This window comes from Polistes fuscatus, unplaced genomic scaffold, assembly GCF_010416935.1.
Source record: "Polistes fuscatus isolate 324 unplaced genomic scaffold, CU_Pfus_HIC Scaffold25, whole genome shotgun sequence".
Taxonomy (NCBI): domain Eukaryota; kingdom Metazoa; phylum Arthropoda; class Insecta; order Hymenoptera; family Vespidae; genus Polistes; species Polistes fuscatus.
The window spans coordinates 10,144-29,999 of NW_025113102.1; the positions used below are offsets into that span (position 1 = coordinate 10,144).

The window sequence follows — 19,856 nt, forward strand, 5'->3', positions numbered from 1 at the left end:
TTTCATTTTTTTTTATTTATTTATTTATTTATTTATATACGTGTAGATATACATGGATCTATTCTTTTTTTTTATACATACGTATATACGTATTTATATACATACATAAGTATATATAACAGTAACAATAACGACAACAATGATCATGGTTGATTGATCTCGATGATTTTTATGTGATTTTTATATATATTATATATTATTATGTATATATATATGTAATATATATATATATATATATATACACGGTGTTTTGTATTTAATAGGATGATAAGTGTAGCAATAGTGATGAAAATTCAGGACGCAAAATACGAGAAAGCATTCGTACGAATGTTATCTGTTCAAAGTTTAATCGATTACGCAAATTATTGTGTTAATAATATCATAACTCCATTAAGATAATAGTATTTGTAATGAAACGGCACACACGCATACACACATACACACACACCCAATCGAAATATTATTTATATTATGAAATACTTTGTACTTAAATAATTCACGATTTAAGATAACATCGATTGATATTTTTATCTTTGAAAATGGTTTTTCTAATATTTTTTTTTAAATAGAACTCTTCACACAGTGTCTCGTAAAGTTTTTTTCCTTTTTTTTCTTTTTTCTTCCATAGTCTTTTTATTCAAATTAATTTACGTTGGAATATTGTTGAGTTTTTTTTGAAACACATCGATCACTTGGTCGCGAAACGTGCCTTCAAAATTAATCGAACATATCGAAGGTGACATATATCGATACACGCGCAAACACACAACACACACATACACGCACACATACGTATTATAGATTATTTTCGTAGGTAGAAGGAATTGGCTAGTCGATTTATTTATAATTGTGCCACCTGTTCGTTATTAGTTGGCAGATTAGACGAGTTCGGTGCTAGAGAAACTTCCGTTACACCAACTGAAGTATGTACAGCTGCTGTTAGTGCACTTTGCAAGGGCATACTTTCGCTTACTAATTCGCAGGCAGTATCTGAAACACCAAATTTCTTTGATAATATTGATTTTTTTTTATTTATATTTTCCAATAAATACAATTACATATACACGTATATATATATATATATAATTATTTTCATTTAGTGTGATCTTATGTTTAATCATTTTAATAATTTATTTTAATTATATAAACAATAATTATTAAGATTCAAAGGATCAGTTTATTTTTTTATTTTCAGTTAATCAAATTTATGTGGGCATTGAATCCTTATTTAAATCATTATTTAGATTTTTCATTACTTTCATTTATTAATATTTATATAAAATATAATATATAATATATAATATTTTTGTTTTAATTTTAATTCAATTATTAAACAATATATATATATATATATATTCCAAACCTTTTTCTATTATTATTTATATAGATTAGTTGAAAATTGAATTTGAATGATCCATTAGGTATATTTATTAATGCGCATAATGTAGCTTTGATCAAGTAATTTCAATCTTACAAGATAATACTCGGACAGTATTAAATTGCCTTTCACTTATAAAGTCATTAGAATTTCTAATAAATATTCATGAAATTTATGATGAAGAGAGAATAATATTAGATGGAAATCCTCTCTCTTTCTCTCTCTCTCTCTCTCTAAACGAACTCAACAAGATTTTGATTCGTCCAATAGATTCATTTGTTAATCGCAACGATATTAAGATAATTATTATACATATTATTATATGTTTTTTTTTTTTAACAAACTCGACAAGATCTTGATTTGTCCAATAGATTCATTCCTCCTCCTCCTCCTCCTCCTCATCATTTTCTTTTCAACTAAAATTATGAAACTCGTAAACGTTGCGAAAAATTTCGTTTCAACGAAGAATTTCAACATCGGAATATGAAATGGAATGCATAGAATGCGATCATGATAATATACGAGCTGACCAAGTAATACATTTAAATGTACATGCATATACACATATACATATATATGCGTACATACATTTAAACTTACGTGTAAATAGTACAAGAGAGACAGAGATAGAGCTAATATTCTGTACAGTCTAATTGAAGAGTGCCAGTTACAAAGCGTTTTGGCATACTGCCCAGTATTCTCATTATCGTTTCTCTCTCATCGTAATTCGTAGCTCGTACGACTAATTTTTTTGCTTCCCATTGTCTTCGCTTTACAAATTATACACCCATTATTAATTATACACCATATATATATATATATATTTGTCAAAATTATTATTAATTATTTTTATCGTAAATAAAATTAAACATCCGTCCCCTCCCCCTCTCCCTCCCCCTTGTCCCAGCACCGAAAATATAAGAGAATTCATATTCACGAAATATTAATCGGAAAAAGTTAGATCGAAGTAAACGAATCGAGAAACGGAAAGATTGAACTTTGGTAAAGTTTTTGATTAAAAAAAAAAAAAAAGAAAGAAAAAAAGCGCTAGATTCGTCTCGACGGGTGGAGGGAAGGTGGGCGAGAAAGGGAGTGGGAGAAAAGGGGAAAGTGGGTGGATAAAAACGTGTGGACTATAGCAGTAACATAAAAAATGGGTCACGCTTTTATTGACAAAACCGTGCGTCGTCGTAGCGAGGCATTAAGATTATCATTTGTCCTTTTTTTATTTTTCTTTTTTCTTCTTTTCTTTTTTTTTAACGTTTTTAACATAGCGAATACCTAGGATGATGTTTCGTCGTTAAACAAAATTGGATTAAAATATGATGAGATATGTATTTGAAGAATTATATTTGATTTTTCAAAATTGAAATTAAAATTAAAATTGAAAAAATTGAATTTTAAAAAATTGTCTAATTCTGAAAGTAGTGTAAGTAAATCCATTTGCAGTATGTAAATATACATTATTTTGAATTAAATTAGCCTAAAAGTAAATGTATTAATTAATCAAATTGCATATCGATAAATTATAATGGAAACCTTGTCAAACTTAATAATAATGGACCGTTTATTTTGAAAGTGGTGTCAGTTCATCTTTGAAAAAAAAAATTAGATATCGCATAATTCATGTTTAATTTAATGTAAATTTTGTATGTATAACTAGTCTGCGTTTAATTTCTTATCAAATTTCCATGTTTTGTACAATTTAAAATTGATTGGTAAACGAAATTAACAGACAATAGATATATTAACATTTAATTTTCTCGAGACAAGAGAAACTTACACCACTTTCAAAATAAACGGTCCAATTATTAAAATTAACGAATATTTTTCAATGAAACCAATATGCGAACCTTTAATTTTCTCGAAACAACGGAAATTAGACTTACACTATTTTCAAAATAAACGATCCATTCGAGTTCACTTATTACATGTATGTAAATTATTTATTCCTACGTGTAGATTGAATTAAATAATAAAAGGAAAATTCTCTCGATATATGGTAGACAAACCGAGAGGTATTATCGTGATGAAACAAGATTGAAGGAGAAGGAGGAGGAGGAAGAGGTCGTGGAGGGTTTATAATTATCCTTGGATTCACATAAGAGAGAGAGAGAGAGAGGAAGAAAAAGAGCCAGAGTTTACTAGTATGTTGTAAACGTCGATGCACTTCGTTAAATTGAACGATCGGAATAATAAAAGGTTAAGCTCGCTGAAGATAGACGATCGATTGACCTAAAATCGTTTTTTATCGTATATTACGATCTCGAATAACGAGAAAGGATGTTGGACAGCGTCGACGCGTCTAATTCGAGATAACGAAATAGAAATAAAAGGTGGAAAATTCAATCGAATCTAATAGAAATCGAGTAATATCAAATTTAAAGTAGTTGCGAACAACGAATCAATTGAAATGAAATGAAATGAAATGAAATGAAATGAAATTAAATTAAATGAAATGAAATGCAAAATAACATATCGTTTACGTTCGGTCAAAACTAACTGATTAACATTTGTAATATTTTGATAAAGACGAGAAGTGCATATAATTAATGCAAATTTCATTTGTAAATATCGAAAATTCAAGCATCTTATTATAATATAACGAATTATACGAGAAGTTACGTTATACGAAAACAATAGTAGCAATATTTTGAATATTTTACAATATAAAAATGTCTACGATTATTAAAATGTTCTACGAGAATCTAGTGTAAATGAAAAAAAGTAATTTTTCCATGAAAAAAAAAAAATAAAAAAAGATAGAAAAGTAATGAATAATATTTGATGGAACATAAACGATACATATGTAAGTTGATATATACTCACATTTCGTAACCGACGATGTACCGGCACTGCTACCTTGTTTCCTCAAAGTGTTGCTCTTGATGCAAATCTTTCCACGTATATTTTTATCCGGTTGGAAGACGATTATATAAACTTTAGGAGCATAAAGACATACTAGGGTAACAGACGCGCTTAAACTTATCGCGACGCATAGAGTTGTGATTTGTGTTTCGTGTGCGTTTCCAGTTCCAAAATAAATCGGTACGAAACCGAGCCAGATAATGCAGGTGGTGTACATCGTGAAACCGATGAATTTACTTTCGTTAAAGTTTTCCGGTATTTTTCGCGTTTTAACGGCGTACACGGTAGAAACGAGAATCAATATCGCATTGTAAAGCTGAGAGAATAGAAAGCTCATGTCTTGTATGTTGCACTTCAATATGACTTGTTTGCGATCGGGATAATAATATCGAGTACCCGGTGGTTCGACGACCATCCAGATAAGAGTAAGAACGATCTGGAAGGCTATCAAGGCTGCTGCTATGCAAACTTGGGAGGTTGGGCTGATGTAACGTGGTCTGACGGCCGATCTCGATGCTGCATCGAATATCCTGGCTATTCGATTGGTTTTCGTTAAAAGTGCACCGTACACCGCGCTAAAACTCACCCCGACACCGAACCTTTGCAATACACAAGTAACCGTGGTCGGCCTTACCAATAATAAAAAGGTATTCAAATAACAGACCAAAACACCGGCCAAAAGTACCACGGTCAATTCTCGTCCCGATGCTCGAACCACTGGAGTGTCCCTGTGTTGAAAGAGAAGACACGCCACTGCTAAGGTCGCTGCTATACCCAGACACGAGATCACTGCCGGTGCTATCGCGAAAGCACTGCTCCACTTGATATGCTTCACCGGTAAATGATAGCAACCCCTTTTATCCGCGTGAGGCCACGACCCTGGCCCGCAATCCATGCAGGTGTACTCGTTGTATACAAACTCGTACTCTTCGCACTGATCGCACACCCAGCAACAAGTGTCACCCTGTTGCTTCTTTATCATACCTGGCTCGCAGGGTAAAGAACACGCTGAAATTGGTATGTCTTTCGTTCCTCGTGCCCAAACCAATTCGTCCGTCTGAATATCCAACGAGTTGTACCATTTTCCAACCACCTGAAATCTTTCTTATTTTTATTTAATCCATCTCTCTTTCTCTCTCTTTTCACGCATGGAATTTATATTATAATATAATTATCATTTATAGATATCAAATTTATTTAATAACAAAAATAAAGAAGACCAAGAAACAATTCCTTGAAAGTTTCAAACGGAAACAATAAGAAAGAGAAAGAGAGGGATGGATGATAGCTTTCGCCTAGGTTCGAATGCAAACTTTTACAAAAGTAATTCGAAGAAAAGGAATTAAACGTAGGATCTACGAACGGCACTTCTCATTCCTCGCGAATTTTCACGAATGTTAATTAATTGTAAAGGGAATAAAGGAAGGAAGGAAGAAACGAACAAAGTTCGACTATAAGAGAAAAACTTTTTTAATTTCTTTTGTTTCTTTCTTCTTTCTTTCTTTTCTTCTTAGCATTTTTTTACTTGCCCGATAGTGATAGCCATCGGTACCGCTGAGATTCGATTTTCGAAAATTGAGAATCTCGTATCTTGCCAGGCCGTCACCGTGTTCGTCGAATTTCACCTCGCTGCCAGCTGAGTCTAGAAAATATAACTGAAAATCTGAATACCCTCGAGGCTGCTGCTTGGCCCATGAAACAAATGCATGGTGTACTTGATATCATTCAAATAATGCGTTCTTTTTCACGTCATTTTCTTGTCGCTTCGAGAAAAAAGATAATAATAATAATAATAATAATAAAAAAAAGGAGGAAGAGGGGAAAGAAGGAAAGTACGAACAAAAGAAATAAAATTTCATTTAAACCTTTCATTAAGAATATTATGACCTGGAAACCTTATCAATTTCGTAGAACTCAGTTTTTTTTAATGTCTATAGAAAAATAATGATATTGCATAAAATGTATATGATTTGTATCGCCATAAACTATTCTATATTAATATTCTAAGTTATTAGAATTATCCAATTAATTTTCTAACGAACTACATGAAAAAGGAAAAAATAAAAAGAAAAGAATATTTTCTTATATTCGAATAAACAAAATTATATATAACACATTAAAATTAATTATTACGAATTATTCCAATATAATTATGCTACACTCTGAACAAAATCTTGGAATATAAAAATGTCAATTAATATTTTCTCGAAACAATATAAAAATAAAAATACAAAAATAAACGTATAATTGTCTGCGTTTTTTCTTTTCTTTAAATACACAATTTTATTAAATAATATTCATAGAAATGGTAAAATCATAAAACGCGTGTTACTAAAACTCGTGTACGATGTTGAGATTAAAAAAAAAAAATATAGAGAAATTGTGTTTTTATAAAAAAGATAAAAGGAAACACGCGGAAGGTAAATCAGAAACCTGATCATCGTCTTCTTGGATGGTTCATAAAGTATTTCTTTATATCCGAAAATATCGCGGAGATAGATCTTCTCGTTCGGTGACCTAAATAGACGGACATCGCGTAACGCAATTTCCTCGTTCTATTGTATTACTCGTGAAGCTAATATAATAGAGTGAGCGAGTCACGCTATGGGAGTCAAAGTAAATCGCCGCTTACTAATTAATCGGTATGAAATGATTGGCTGAATTACATGTACGTACTTAGGTCTATATATACTGGGTGTTTCAAAATATCGGCCATGATTATTTGAATGTTACTTCGAGTATAGTAAATAGTTGTTTCGGTACGTTAAAATAAAAAAAGAAAAATTTATACGATCATATGTCCTCTTCCCTAATCGTTGAACATAAATTTGTATTTCTTTTAAAAACATATTACAGATTTTTAGAAAAGTATTTTCTACTAAAAAGATTTTAAGATCCATCGAAGTACTCGATAAATTAGAATTATTTCGATGTATCCCTCGCAAAATATAACTTTCTCGTAAACTATTTTTATTCAAACGAAAAAAGTCTAGTAGTGGAAGAGGAAAAAATGTAGAAGCTAAAAGAAAATTGTCTATTTAAGATTTATTCGTAACCTGAATACTAAAAAAGATGAAAATATTTGATAGTTCGTTCCCTTTGTGACAATTGTACATACTTAAAATAGAAAGAAATATACCCAACGAACATTAAGAAAATCCATTTATGCGAAGGAGATATCACTGCTATTGAAGTTTAAATAATAATACGAATTTCTACGCAAAGCTATCGAATTGGGAAAGAGAGAAAAGAGAGAGGAAAAAAAACAAGAAAAAGATCAAAGAAAAGTGAGTCCGCGGAGAAGGATCGTATTCCCTTTATCACCGAAAGTACCTCCACCGACGTGACCTTAATATTTGACTCGACGTGTTCTAGGTTTTGACGATAGCCTAAAAACGCAGCTCGGCGAGGAATAAACGCGAGAGCCATTATCTCTTGCGCATTTCGTGCGATATCGTCGCGTGTATTATACGTTCGTGACACGAATCGATAGTTGGTATGTATACGTGCCCACGGATGAGTCCGATCCAATTCGAGATATTACGTTTAATAATATATCTATATAATCTATATAATCTTTTTCCAAACGCATTAAATCAACTAATAAATTATCGAAAAATCACCTAAACCTTGCCAACTATATCATTTTCTTCTACTGTAAACGATTCCAAGTTTCGCCCACGTTTATCGTAGTACGTTATCTTCTATTTTTCTTTTTTTACTTGATTTTTTTACTGAAAATTCTACGCAAATAGATTATCATAATATCGGATAAAATATCTAATCGTTGTTTTCTTGGATCAACTTTTGTTTTCTTTTTTCCTTCTTTTTTTTTTCACTAAACACTTACTCCAAACGATTATCGAATCCAATATTGATAATCCTATTTCCCCCATTAAGCCCAACAACCACCCACCACCTACCTATGTATATCTGAAGGTAAAAAAAAAAAGCAAAATATTTGAAGAACACACGTGTCGCGAATATTTCAATGCGTCGTCGCGACCATCCATCAAAAGTTTTGACCTCGATATAAAATGTTTTCTTTCTTTCTTTCTTTCTTTTGAAAATCCAACTCGTCCTTAACCATACCGCTTTTATACCTTAACGATATATATCCAACATAAATTCCATTCCTTATGGGGGAACGATTTCCATTCGCAGATAACTATGTATTTCCTTTAACGAGTAACTACGTCCAAGGATATGATCGATTAGTATTGCGGAACGAGAACGTTTGTTTCTTTTTTTAAAACACGCGACTCATCGATCGATCCATCTTACGAGGCAAGTGTTACCAGTAATTTTGCGCGACAAATATCTATCCGTTGTTATATTATATATATTATTACAGTCATTTGTTATTATTATTATTATTATTGTTATTATTATCGTGTTGTAAATTACGCTAAATTCAATGTAACATTTAATTCGACATTTTATCGACGAAATTTATTTACGACGATATTTCGATTTTATTTAAAACTTTGTTCCTCGATTGAAATCTCATTTTATTGGTAAAGAAGATAAATAAATGTACGTATAAATAATTTATTAATTTATTAATTTATTAATTTATTTTTTAATTTATTTTTTAATTTATTATAATTTATTAATTTATTATTGTATTAATTTTCTCCCTAAAGGCCATTAATTGCAGTGTAATACAATATATAGGTGAAACAAAAAAGAAATTAAAATTATGTAATTATTATTAAACTTATCATTACAATAATAGTAACTCGATGAAAGTAGATAAAAGTATACTGGTTGTATAATAGTAGTATAATAGTATAGTAATATTGGCTCAAAGCAACAAACATAATGTTAAAACCAAAAAATTGTAAATTAAATGCAAATCATAAGTCATTTATGACTATCATAGTTTATCTATGAGATAAATAAAAAAATTCAATAAAATAGAGAAAGAAAAAAAGAAAAAGAAAAAGAAGGTTATTTCGGTCGAAGTAAATGTTTCCGATCGATCGATAAGAAGTCGTCCTCGCATTTTTCTCTGATATTCAGTCAGTCGTAAAAATATTCGGACACTTTTATTTTAAATCGAATAACTCAGCCGCGCGTTCGCGCGCTTTCTTCCCTTCGTCGAACTTTCGACTAAACTTTCGCAACATTTTTCGTATAAATATGCGAACTGTCCTACGAAATTTATTCATCAATAGAATTTTCATCTATTAAAAAAGAAAATTAGATTTTTCAATTAACCGATTATCCCCAATTAAATTATTCGTACGAATTAAATAAACAAATGATCGATGATAAAATAGTTAATCTCTTAATGATCCTTTTATTCTTAACATTCCTGTCCATTTGTATAAATTCAAACAAATTGATGGCTTTAATTTAACCATCGTGTTCGGTTTATTGCATATTAACCGAATAGTTATTGCTTTTCTCGTTCTCATAATAGCAAGATATAAAATTGATTTACGTTGTGAAACGAACGATCGTTTAATAGCATTTGAATATATAAAAGACGATAATATGTTTGGTTAGTAGAAGAAGAAGAAGAAAAAAAAGAGGGAGAGTAACCGCAAAATGGTGCTGTACGACGATCAAGACCCGACCCATTCGTTCGAATAATAAAATAGAACTAGGTATATATAAAATCAAATAATAATAATAATATCAAAATATCGAGCTTACCTATGAAGGAAACGTTCAAAAGATAATCCCTGTAGAATGCACCGCGATCGTAATTGGTCATCGCAGGACACAATCCTTGATTCTCACCGCAAAGATCACGTTGAAGATTGTGAAGGGCAATTCCAAACGCGTAAACGGCATCAACGACGAATTGCACTTTAGATTCTTGTTCGTATCCCCTGCTAGTCGTCAATCTAAGCTCGGGATTGCAAATTTTCCTAACGCCATTGGTCGGTGGTGGCATCGTAGTATGGACAATTGGATCTCGCGTTTTGGTGTTTTCATTTAAAACGCAACCGAAAACTTCTTCCCAATACTCGTTGAACCATGGATTCCTGTAATTGTTTTCCGGCGTCAAGGACGCCATGTATTCGTCGAATTGTGGAATATTTTTGGATTGGAGTTCGACCGTAATGGCACCTTCCGCCTCGTCTTCCAATCCTTCGACCAATTTCAATTGTCTGCCCCAACCATCGCTGGCCAACCATTGAAACGGTTGACTTAGATTCGATCTTCTGGTTGCTTCGAGAATTCCTCGGGCGTCTTCGGCGCGGGTGAAAAGTACGACGGCTCTCGCGTTAGATTTTTTGATTAATCTTTGAATGATATCGTCGAATATTTGATCGTTCGCTGCGCTCGGTACTTTAACTGCAGCAGCTATGCAAACGTTTCTTTCGATCGCTTCGCGAGTGAACACTTCGATCCCGTGTTCCCCATAACTACCCTCGGAATAAACGGTCGACACGTAAGACCAATTAGCGCTTTTCACGACATCGACCAATGCTATCGATTGGAATGTATCCGGTGGTACTGTCCTTGCAAAGTAATCGAACCTGTACAGATACAAAACAATTATGCGTTATGCGTATCGACGATTCGTTTTTAGGGGTTAGGCAACAAAAAAAAGAAAGATGAGAAGAAGAAGAAGAGAAAAATAAAAATACTAACCCCCTCCCCCCGAGAGAATAGAAATAAAATATATCATCTTAATGATCAGCACGTGTTGCGAAGTATATTGACGATCCACGCGCAATTCTGTTCGATGTCTCGAGGGGTCGACATCGAAGTATCTCCCAAGAAAAAGAAAGAAAGAGAAAAGCAAGGTGTAGGGAGGGGGTGGGGGGGATCGTAGGGTCCATGATCGAACCCTTGGGACAAATTGGGTTACGCAGGATACGGATAGAACCTAATAGATATATTCCTACCAATCGATATACACCAACACCGTCAATGACGACGACGATACTCTCGCTTTCCAAGAAAAAAAGAAAAAAAGAAAAAAAAGAAAGAAAAAAAAAGGGGAGTCTCGTTTGTAAGAACGCAAGTTAGCAAGCAATTTCGTGATTCTAACAGGGAAAAAGAAACCTTTCCTGGATATAATATCTCTCTCTCTCTTTCTATATTTTCCCTTTTTTTTTTTCTCTTTCGTCAGGAGTAACGACATTAGAAACGTTTCCTTTTTTCTTTTTTCTTTTCTTTTCTTTTCTTTTCTTTTCTTTCTTTCTTTCTTTCTTTCTTTCTTTTTGCTGACGAGGTCGCTTATTAGACCTGAAAATGTCTCCTTTATTCCATCATATTTTATGAATCGCAAAAAAGATTACTTTAAGTATATTAAAAAAAGAAAATAATAATAATAATGGTGATAAATTAGATGGAAAAAATATAAAAGTGTATTAGAATAAAAGTAAATTAAAGGGAAACAAAAGAAATAATGTGATCTAAATGAGGTGCGAAATTTTAACTTTTTTATTTTTTTTACACATACACATAAAGAAACATACACGGGATAAACGTGAATTCATTTTCGTTGGACTACTGTTAATGTTGGTTGGTTTAATGAAAATATTCTTTCTTTTGTTTCTTATACTGCTTAGTATTTAATATTACTATAATAGTAACGTGTATATATATATATAAATATTCGTTTGGAGGCAGAAAAAGGTTGGAGTACAAATGGAAAAGTTGGGAATATAAAGCTTTTTCAAGGAATACCTAATGAAACCGAAAGCAATATGAAACTTACAAAAGCAAGCACCCCTTTTTTCTTTGCTAAGCTTTCCTTACCAACGAAAATGACAACAAAGTATGTTCCAATTGGGTACAAAGCATAAAAGTAAAAAACAGAAGATAACCGAACTGTGATATGCAGTTATTGTTCATTAGCCCAACGCAAAAAAACAATCCTGTGTCATTTAAATGTAAAGAAAATTGAAGAAAATTGAAGGAAAAATGTTGGTATTATCGAGATCAAATGAAATTTTAAATTTAAACCTCGAACGAAACATTATAATGCAACTTTCTTTGATTTACTACGTAGCTTTCTTTCTGACCCTTTGCCGAGATCTTTTCAAAGGATACTACCTCGTCGTCGAGACGAGTTTTCTTCTCGCAGAAGAAACTTCGCTCGAACGACGCTTGACGCTTTACGCAATCCTCGAAGAAGGTAATTTTAGTTACGCAATAGTAGTAGTAGTTCTCTCTCTCTCTCTTTCTATTTGAAATTGCCAAGGAAACAACGTAACTGTTCGTAATTAGTTGGAGAGTTTATATCGATTTTTATTTCTTTTTTTTTTCCATTTCTAAAAGCGACTACAGGGAAAAGATAAAAATTGTAATTTTGAGATTACTTAGAAATATCCTCAAAACTATCGTTTCTAATATACATATACGTGTTAGTATTAAAATCTATAGGTTGAATTGCGTTCATTCATTTTCCCCTGTCCCAACGAAAAGATTCCAAGTGAATTTGTCTCAACAGAGTCGGATATTAATGATGAATAAAAAAAAAGATGAATTTCTGTAATAATAATCTGTAATCTGTAATATTAAGCCCATGCAGTATAACATTGGACATATCCAGTGTCCAGCATCCAATCCCTTCGCGAATGCCTACTTAAGTATTTGGCATGGAAACGCTCGCATCCCGCATATATAAAGAAATAAAATAAAACAAACCTGGTTTTGTCGCTAAGAGCCTTGGCCGTGGATGCCGGTGATATTTGCGGGATGTGAAATAAGCGCAACAGATTGGCAACCTGAAGCGACACGGAACTGTAGGATCCACCGATGACACCAAAGATCGGACCAGCACTGGCAGTTTTCTTAACTCTCGGTGTTGATTTATCAGCACATTCTAACACGCTTATATCCAAGTTTGAAAGCGAAGCACGAACGAAGTGTAGACTCTGATTGAGAGCATAGGTGTCCCTTCCACAAGTGTCCAGGATGTGTACACCCAACATGATGTCCGGCAATATCCTGCTCTCCCTGTTGATTTGATCGACCGCGAAAAGCATTGCCTCGAGCCTTTGAACCCCGCGATTGTAGACGTTCGGTCCGCACGCGGAACTACCTTTCTCGTGAACGGGAAATAATCCACCTAGGACGATATCGCCCGGTATCAAAACGGATTCCCTTTCGCTGTGTAGTCGAGAATGACCGATAGATGTTAACTGTTGAAGCGTCATCAACAGGATCGCACTGCTTAACAAGGAACGTCTCATTTTGATCGGCAAAATCAAAGCTAACGTTAAGCTTTAATTTTTCCTTTTGTTTTTCTTTTTTCTTTCTTTTTTTCTTTCTTTTTTTCTTTCTTTTTCTGGTTCCTACTAGCATACAGATCAATTAGTCCTTTCGAATCGATTCTTTTTATTCGTTGATTTTCTTTTAATAATTTAATTTTCAATCTTTCTCGTTAAAGGGGCTCGTTATCGTTGCTTTCAATTTATTTAGGCTTTTCGTATGTTTTACATACTCTTTTTTTTCTTTCCGATCGAATAAAATAGTCAACTAGGCTTCTTCGTGACTTCAAAGACACTTCAACGTTTACAAATATAAATAAACGAAATTTATGTTCGTTTTATTCCATAAATATTTTCATATTCTTTTGCAAAACCTTCAAATGTTGTTTCCCTTGTATCCTTTTTTTTTATGAAAAAATATTATAATTTAATGACGAACCTTTCGTATCTTTCATTTCATATAAGAAATATAAATAAATGAATACAAATTGTTATTAAATATCGATGACGACGACGATGATAGATGATCGAGATCGGTAAACAGGTTACTTGCAAAGCTTCGAATACGATCTATCCTGTGAGGCCTATTTAGGTCGTGGATGCATTAAGCTATTTCCAAGTTTCCAATCAAAGCACGGAAGTTGTCTGCAAAATTATTCATCCAAAAGCCGGATATGCGGTGCCGATACGTTCAACGAGTAGAACGAACAACGTAGAAGATAGAAAATGTTATTACCTTGCCGAACATTTCTCTTCGAAGCACATCAACTTCAATTCGACGGAATTGTTGCGCGTATCCCAAACCTCCTCGTAATATTCATTTTTAATTAATCAAATTCAATATATTCCAAATTTCGATTATGAAATCTCGTAGAATTATTTTTCATTCTGATTCAAACTATTAACCACCGTTTAAAATTACGATTTAATTTTTCCTTTTTAATGATACAAATTAACAATACGACGAGTATCATTCGTAATTTGTCTTATTTCATTGAAATGTTGATTTAAGAAATGCATTTGAGATCTTTCCTTCAGGATCCTCGTATATTTCGTACGAAACCGGACGTCTAATTTGCAAGCAACTTCGACATTTCCGTTCTCCCCGGAACTTTGCCTTCTTCTTCTTCTTCTTCTTCTTCTTTCTTCTTTCTTCCTTCTTAAAGAAGAATCGAAAGAAAAGAACTCACTCTCTTCTTCTTTCCTTTACTTCGCGAAACCCTCCTAGCAGTCTTCGGAATCAAATCTTTTTTTTTTTTTTCGGAGAGCGTCGAACTTTTTATCCAAAGTCAGTTCTCGGCCCCTCTCCTCCCCCCCACCCACCTCACCCCGTCTATATCGTACGATTCCTTTACGATTCTTCAAGAAAATGTGTTTCTCTTGAATTTAGTTTCCGTTTCAAACTTTTCTTTTGCTTTCTTTTTCTCTTTTATCCCTTTTTCTACTTCTTTATATACAACATACATAAATAGTACCTAAATATATATGTATGCGCGTGTATAGGTATATGTATATGTGGATGAAAAAGTGTTGCTTTCTCGAGTAACACCGACCCGTTTTCTTTGACGCAAAACTCGTAACAGCGAAGTGGCGTTCTCTTCTTTCCTTCGCTTCCCCTATTTTTCTCTTTCGCTATCTTTTATCTATCTATCCCTTTCTTTTCTCCCCCTTTTCCCCCCTTTTTACCCCCAACTTTTTTATCTTCCACCTTTTACCTCGTCCTCCTCCTCCTCCTCCTCCTCCTCCACGCTGCAATGGATTCGGATTTCCACGATACGCTTCGGCACTTCCTATTTCAGCGTACTTTCCTCCACCTTCGAATCCTCCTCCCCCCCACGGACTCCACCTGCTCCCCCTCTCGCGTACCCCCTCATCGCGCAAATTTCGTTTTTAACTTAAACTTATTCTCGCTTCAACGAGAGAGGAAACACCAACATCGAAAAGCCTCCTCCTCCTCCTCCCCCTTTCCACTTCCCCCCACTCTTAGCGTGGTCCTCGGTCACTGCAAAATTCTTTTTCAACTTCGTTTCACTTCTTTTTCCTATTTTTTCTATTTTCCTTGTTCTTTTTCTTTTTCCTTTCGTTTTCTTTATTTCGTTTTCCTATTTCTATTTTTGTAGTTATCAGAGGACCCCTTAAAAACGGCCGACACTTTACTAAATGAGTTCTAATTCGTGTCGCGTTACCTGGGATCCTTCAAAACTTGGATTTGACTCGGTTAACGTACTACTCGAGCCAACTACTCTCTCCGTACTATGTTCAGCTCGTAATCTTCAAAAGGAAATACAAGCTACGGGATTTTAGTACCACCAGGTTATAGTTGACATTTTTTCTCAGAGTACTGGTGGTGCTTGCGTTTTACGAAAACGTTCCCCTTTCTACCCTGTTTTCTTTTCACTCTTATTTTTTGTTTTTTCTTCTTCTTTTTCTATGGTCGATGATGAAAGAATTATTCGTTCGAACGAATATTATTCGACTACGAATAAAATTTGTCTAACAGCAGCAACGATTTTTTTATACACTACGGTATAATATTAAATAATAATAATAATAATAATAATAATAATAATAATAATAATAATTTGTCGGTATTGAAATGAATTATAAAATGTTTTCGAATAAATTTCGAATAAATCGATCGAATCCTTGATCGAAGGTAAACTCGTAGGAGAATAAAGAGAAGTGTCCCAGAATGGGTTCGGTGATGCGAGAACGAGACAAGACAACTAGGATCGATAACCGTTGATCCGTTTCCTCTACGATGCTCGCAAATCGATGTTATCCTGTCGAGATATTTCTTCCTTGGTCTCGTTCTCATCCTTCGTATTTCCGGCTAGTCCTTCAAACCGAATAACCCTCGCAAGTAATACACGCAAATTTTTATATTTTATATTTTAACTTAGTTTTATTTTTATCGAGTTGTGTTTTTTTGCGTTTTTTGAGCTTTCTATTTTTTGTTTGAGACAGAAAAATGTCAATTTAAATTATCCCGTCGAGATATTTATTTCTATAACTCTCATAAGTGATACACGCAAATTTTTATGTTTTATTTTTATCGCGTTGTTCTTTGTTTTCCATATTTTTCGTGCTTTCTACTTTTTGTTTGAGACATAAAAATGATGTCAATTTAAATATATATATATATTCGAATAACTTACGCGTGTATAATAATAATAATAATAATAATAATAAATGATCCGTGTCGCGTCTACATATTTTTAGTTCTCAACCCTTTTTCTCTCTCTCTGTGTTTTTCTATTTATTTCTGTCTATTTTTTCTCTCTTCTTCTCTCTTTCTTTCGCACACATGCATACACAAACACACACATATACCCGCAACCCTCTTCTAAGGTATCCTTGGTCCAATCACGAGAGATAAATGTCGAGTATCGAATGTCCTGACACACATTCTTCTTAAACGTTGAGATGATATTTCTTTCTCTTTATTTTTGTTTCTTTCTTCTTCTTCTATCTTTCTCTATTTTTCTTCTTTTTGTTTTTTTCTACCCTTTTCTCTCTCCGCTTTTTTCCGCGTGTGTTATCTGTGAAGGATCTGTGTTTCAACAAAAACAAATCAATCAATATCACGTCACGATGCTTCTCGACCTCTTCCTCCTCCTCCTCCTCCTCCTCGTGGTGGTGGTCCACTAGCAACTTGTTATTTTCTCACGCAAGGTGAAAGAAATTATTCTTTCAAATCTTCTCCCACTTTCTTTCTCTTTTTCCCTTCTTCTTCTTCTTCTTCTTCTTTCTTAGAATAGAAAGAGGAAGAAGAGAAAAGGGAGAGAGAGAGAGAGAGAACGATGAGAAAATAAGAGAAAAAAAGAGAATAAAAGTTTTGTTCTTTTTTTTTTCTCTTTTCCCCGAGGATAAAAGTCTCACGTCCGTATCAGCACCCCGTTCTTCGATCCGCTAAATTACCAGCTAAAGATTTAACCTGGAGAATCTTGATTCTCCTAACTGCGATTTTTTTATTCCGAACAAAAGAAAGAAACAGAGAGAGAGAGAGAGAGAGAGAAAACAAGAGAAAGGAGAAAGCAAATAATTTTTATTTATATATATTATAATAAAATATAATAAAATATATAATTAAAAAAAAAAAATAGATAAAATTACTATAGTAATAATAATAATATTTCTTATATATATTTTTTAATTTAATTAATAATATAAATTAATATATATTTATTAATTTAATTTTCATAAATAAATATATAAATTATAAAAATTTAAAAACACACCCGCTACAAATTTTATAAATATAAAATGAAAATAATGAAAAACTGACACCAATGTTCATTTAATAACTTATGAACAAATGCACAAACTTTAATCAACTTCGAAATTATCTACAAACAACTCCAACAATTCGAGATACCCCATTTATTCATATTTTCATACGTTTATAATAAGAAAGGGAGAATATATCTTGTTGCAAGAAGGCGTGATGAGAGTGAATAAAAGTTCGAAGGTCGCTCTCGAAAAAGGAACGAGAGTAAAAGAGAAAGAAAAAAAAGAAAAAAAAGAAAAAAAGAAAGAAAGAAAGAAAGAAAGAAAAAAGGGTGTTGGTGATAGACACACAAACACAAATTTGAAAACCTAGCACGTTACTGCGAGATCCTCTTTCTCCCTCGCCCTCTCCCTCGCCCTCTCCCTCACCCTCTCACTTTCTCTTTACCAAGCAACTCTTCAGTTTCTTTTCTAGGAAACACCGTTTAACATCAACCCTCGATTTTCTTTAGCTACAACCTCGCACCCTCTTTCTTCCTCTTACAAGAGTGGACGTTCAAAAGCTCGGCCACGAAAATCGCTGACTGACCTAAATAACGCGTATCCTTTTCATTCCACATCTTTCCCTCTCTCTCTCTCTCACACACACACACACTCACTCATTCTCAATTTTTCTTCTCATTCATCAATCATATATATCCAAAAAATGTACGATAAATCTGTGTTACCTCTGAAACAAATCATTAAACACGCGCGAAATCACGCACGTTCGATGACAACAATTCAATGACCAACAAAATTCAATGTAAATTGCAAAAAATCGAACTAACGCGCACTGCACGCATGCACGCACGCATACAAATATATTCGAAGTTAACCGTGATTTGTTCGCATTCTCTCTCTCTCTCTCTTTCTTCATTCTATCCCATTCTTTCTCTCTTTTTCTATATTTATCCATCTATATCTATCCATCTATCTTACTTCCAAAAAAATCAAAAAGTCCAAATAAACGAGCACCGACGATAGCACGTTGGAATATGATACGAATCGAATCGATAATCTCGACGATGCTTGCGCGAGGAGATGACTCGATGCTCGGAAAAACAAGTTAGTCTCTCCTTCTCTCTCTCTCTCTCTCTCTCTCACTCACTCTCTTTATATATAATATATAAAAATATATATTAATATATATAGATATATATATATATGTGAATCTTTATCTTGCTTGCTCTCTCTCTCTCTCTCTCTCTCTCTCCTTCCACGTCTTCTGTGTTTACCAAGCAAACCGTCGCGAAAGGAAATCGCGCGATTGCCGTGCAACTGCTGCAACTGCTGCAACTGCTGCCTCCGCGAAGATCATCATCCCTCTTTTCTTCTCCCTCTCTCCATCTCTCTCTCTCTCTCTCTCCCGTAGGCGTGGACTCGCGATAATCGTCGAGATGTAATTCGTAAATCGCGAATTGAATCAAATTGACTTATTAAAATGAGCGATAGACGAACAAACAATTAAACAAACGTTAATATCTCCCGGTTGTGTCGCGTTATTATTATTATTATTATTATTATTATTATTATTATATTATTATTAATATCCTCCCTCCCCCTCTCTCTCTTTCTCTTTCTCTCTTCGTTAAATTTCGTCGAGTTATCAGTCCAGGTTTCCTCCTAAACGGCGACGGTAGAGAACAGGGTGGTAGTTCGGTGAGGCTCGTCGATGAGCGTCCATCGCGAAGTTTCATCCCCCGTTATTTGGACGATCCGTCGAGCTCGAAAAGTATCGATAGGAGGACGGTGCAAAGGATCCTCCTTGTTTGGAAACATCGTCGTTGTTCGGGGAAGAGTTCTGCGGACGACGAGTCAACGACGATCTCCAAGTTGCCGCCAGAGCACGACTGGCCGGCCGGCCTTTCCTACCCTCTTGCCCCTTTTACATCCCCCACTACTTTCCCTACCCTCTCGACCACCCTCTCTCTCTTTCTCTCTTTCTCTCTTACTTCTCTTCGTGCTATTTTATCCTCTCCGTCCCCTTCCTCTTTCTACTTCCGTCTCTCTTCTTTCCTCCTACTCTCTCCCTCCCTCTTTTTGGTTCGCGTCCTATATCGCAGTACCGAGCTCACTCTCGCGCCACTGTTTCGCGCTTCTATCTATCCCCACCCCATTTTCCGAAGCTACTACTCTCTACCCTCTTCCCCCCC

The 19,856-nt window shown here is 34.0% G+C and overlaps 1 protein-coding gene and 1 long non-coding RNA gene across 4 annotated transcripts; both read right to left on the reverse strand.

Moving 5' to 3' along the window:
* Positions 1 to 330: 330 nt before the first annotated feature.
* LOC122518529 (metabotropic glutamate receptor) lies at positions 331 to 15,099 on the reverse strand. 2 transcript variants are annotated; one of them, XM_043637509.1, is made up of 6 exons: positions 14,168 to 15,099; positions 12,866 to 14,076; positions 9,911 to 10,743; positions 5,776 to 5,888; positions 4,208 to 5,339; positions 331 to 990 (listed from the first exon to the last, which is right to left on the reverse strand). In XM_043637509.1, exons 2-6 carry the CDS (start codon positions 13,411 to 13,413, stop codon positions 842 to 844), a joined length of 2,775 nt encoding a protein of 924 aa, XP_043493444.1. In that variant the 5' UTR covers positions 13,414 to 14,076; positions 14,168 to 15,099; the 3' UTR covers positions 331 to 841. The 2 variants fall into 2 exon arrangements, with proteins under 2 accessions (XP_043493444.1, XP_043493445.1); XM_043637510.1 differs by having other exon boundaries at positions 4,208 to 5,338; positions 5,775 to 5,888; positions 12,866 to 15,099.
* Positions 15,100 to 16,728: 1,629 nt separating this feature from the next.
* LOC122518530 lies at positions 16,729 to 19,459 on the reverse strand. Of its 2 annotated transcripts, none has more exons than XR_006304096.1 (2): positions 18,939 to 19,459; positions 16,729 to 16,984 (listed from the first exon to the last, which is right to left on the reverse strand). It is a non-coding gene; the product is annotated as an uncharacterized LOC122518530 (long non-coding RNA). The 2 variants fall into 2 exon arrangements; XR_006304097.1 differs by lacking the exon at positions 18,939 to 19,459 and adding an exon at positions 17,314 to 17,474.
* Between the last annotated feature and the right edge of the window lie 397 nt (positions 19,460 to 19,856).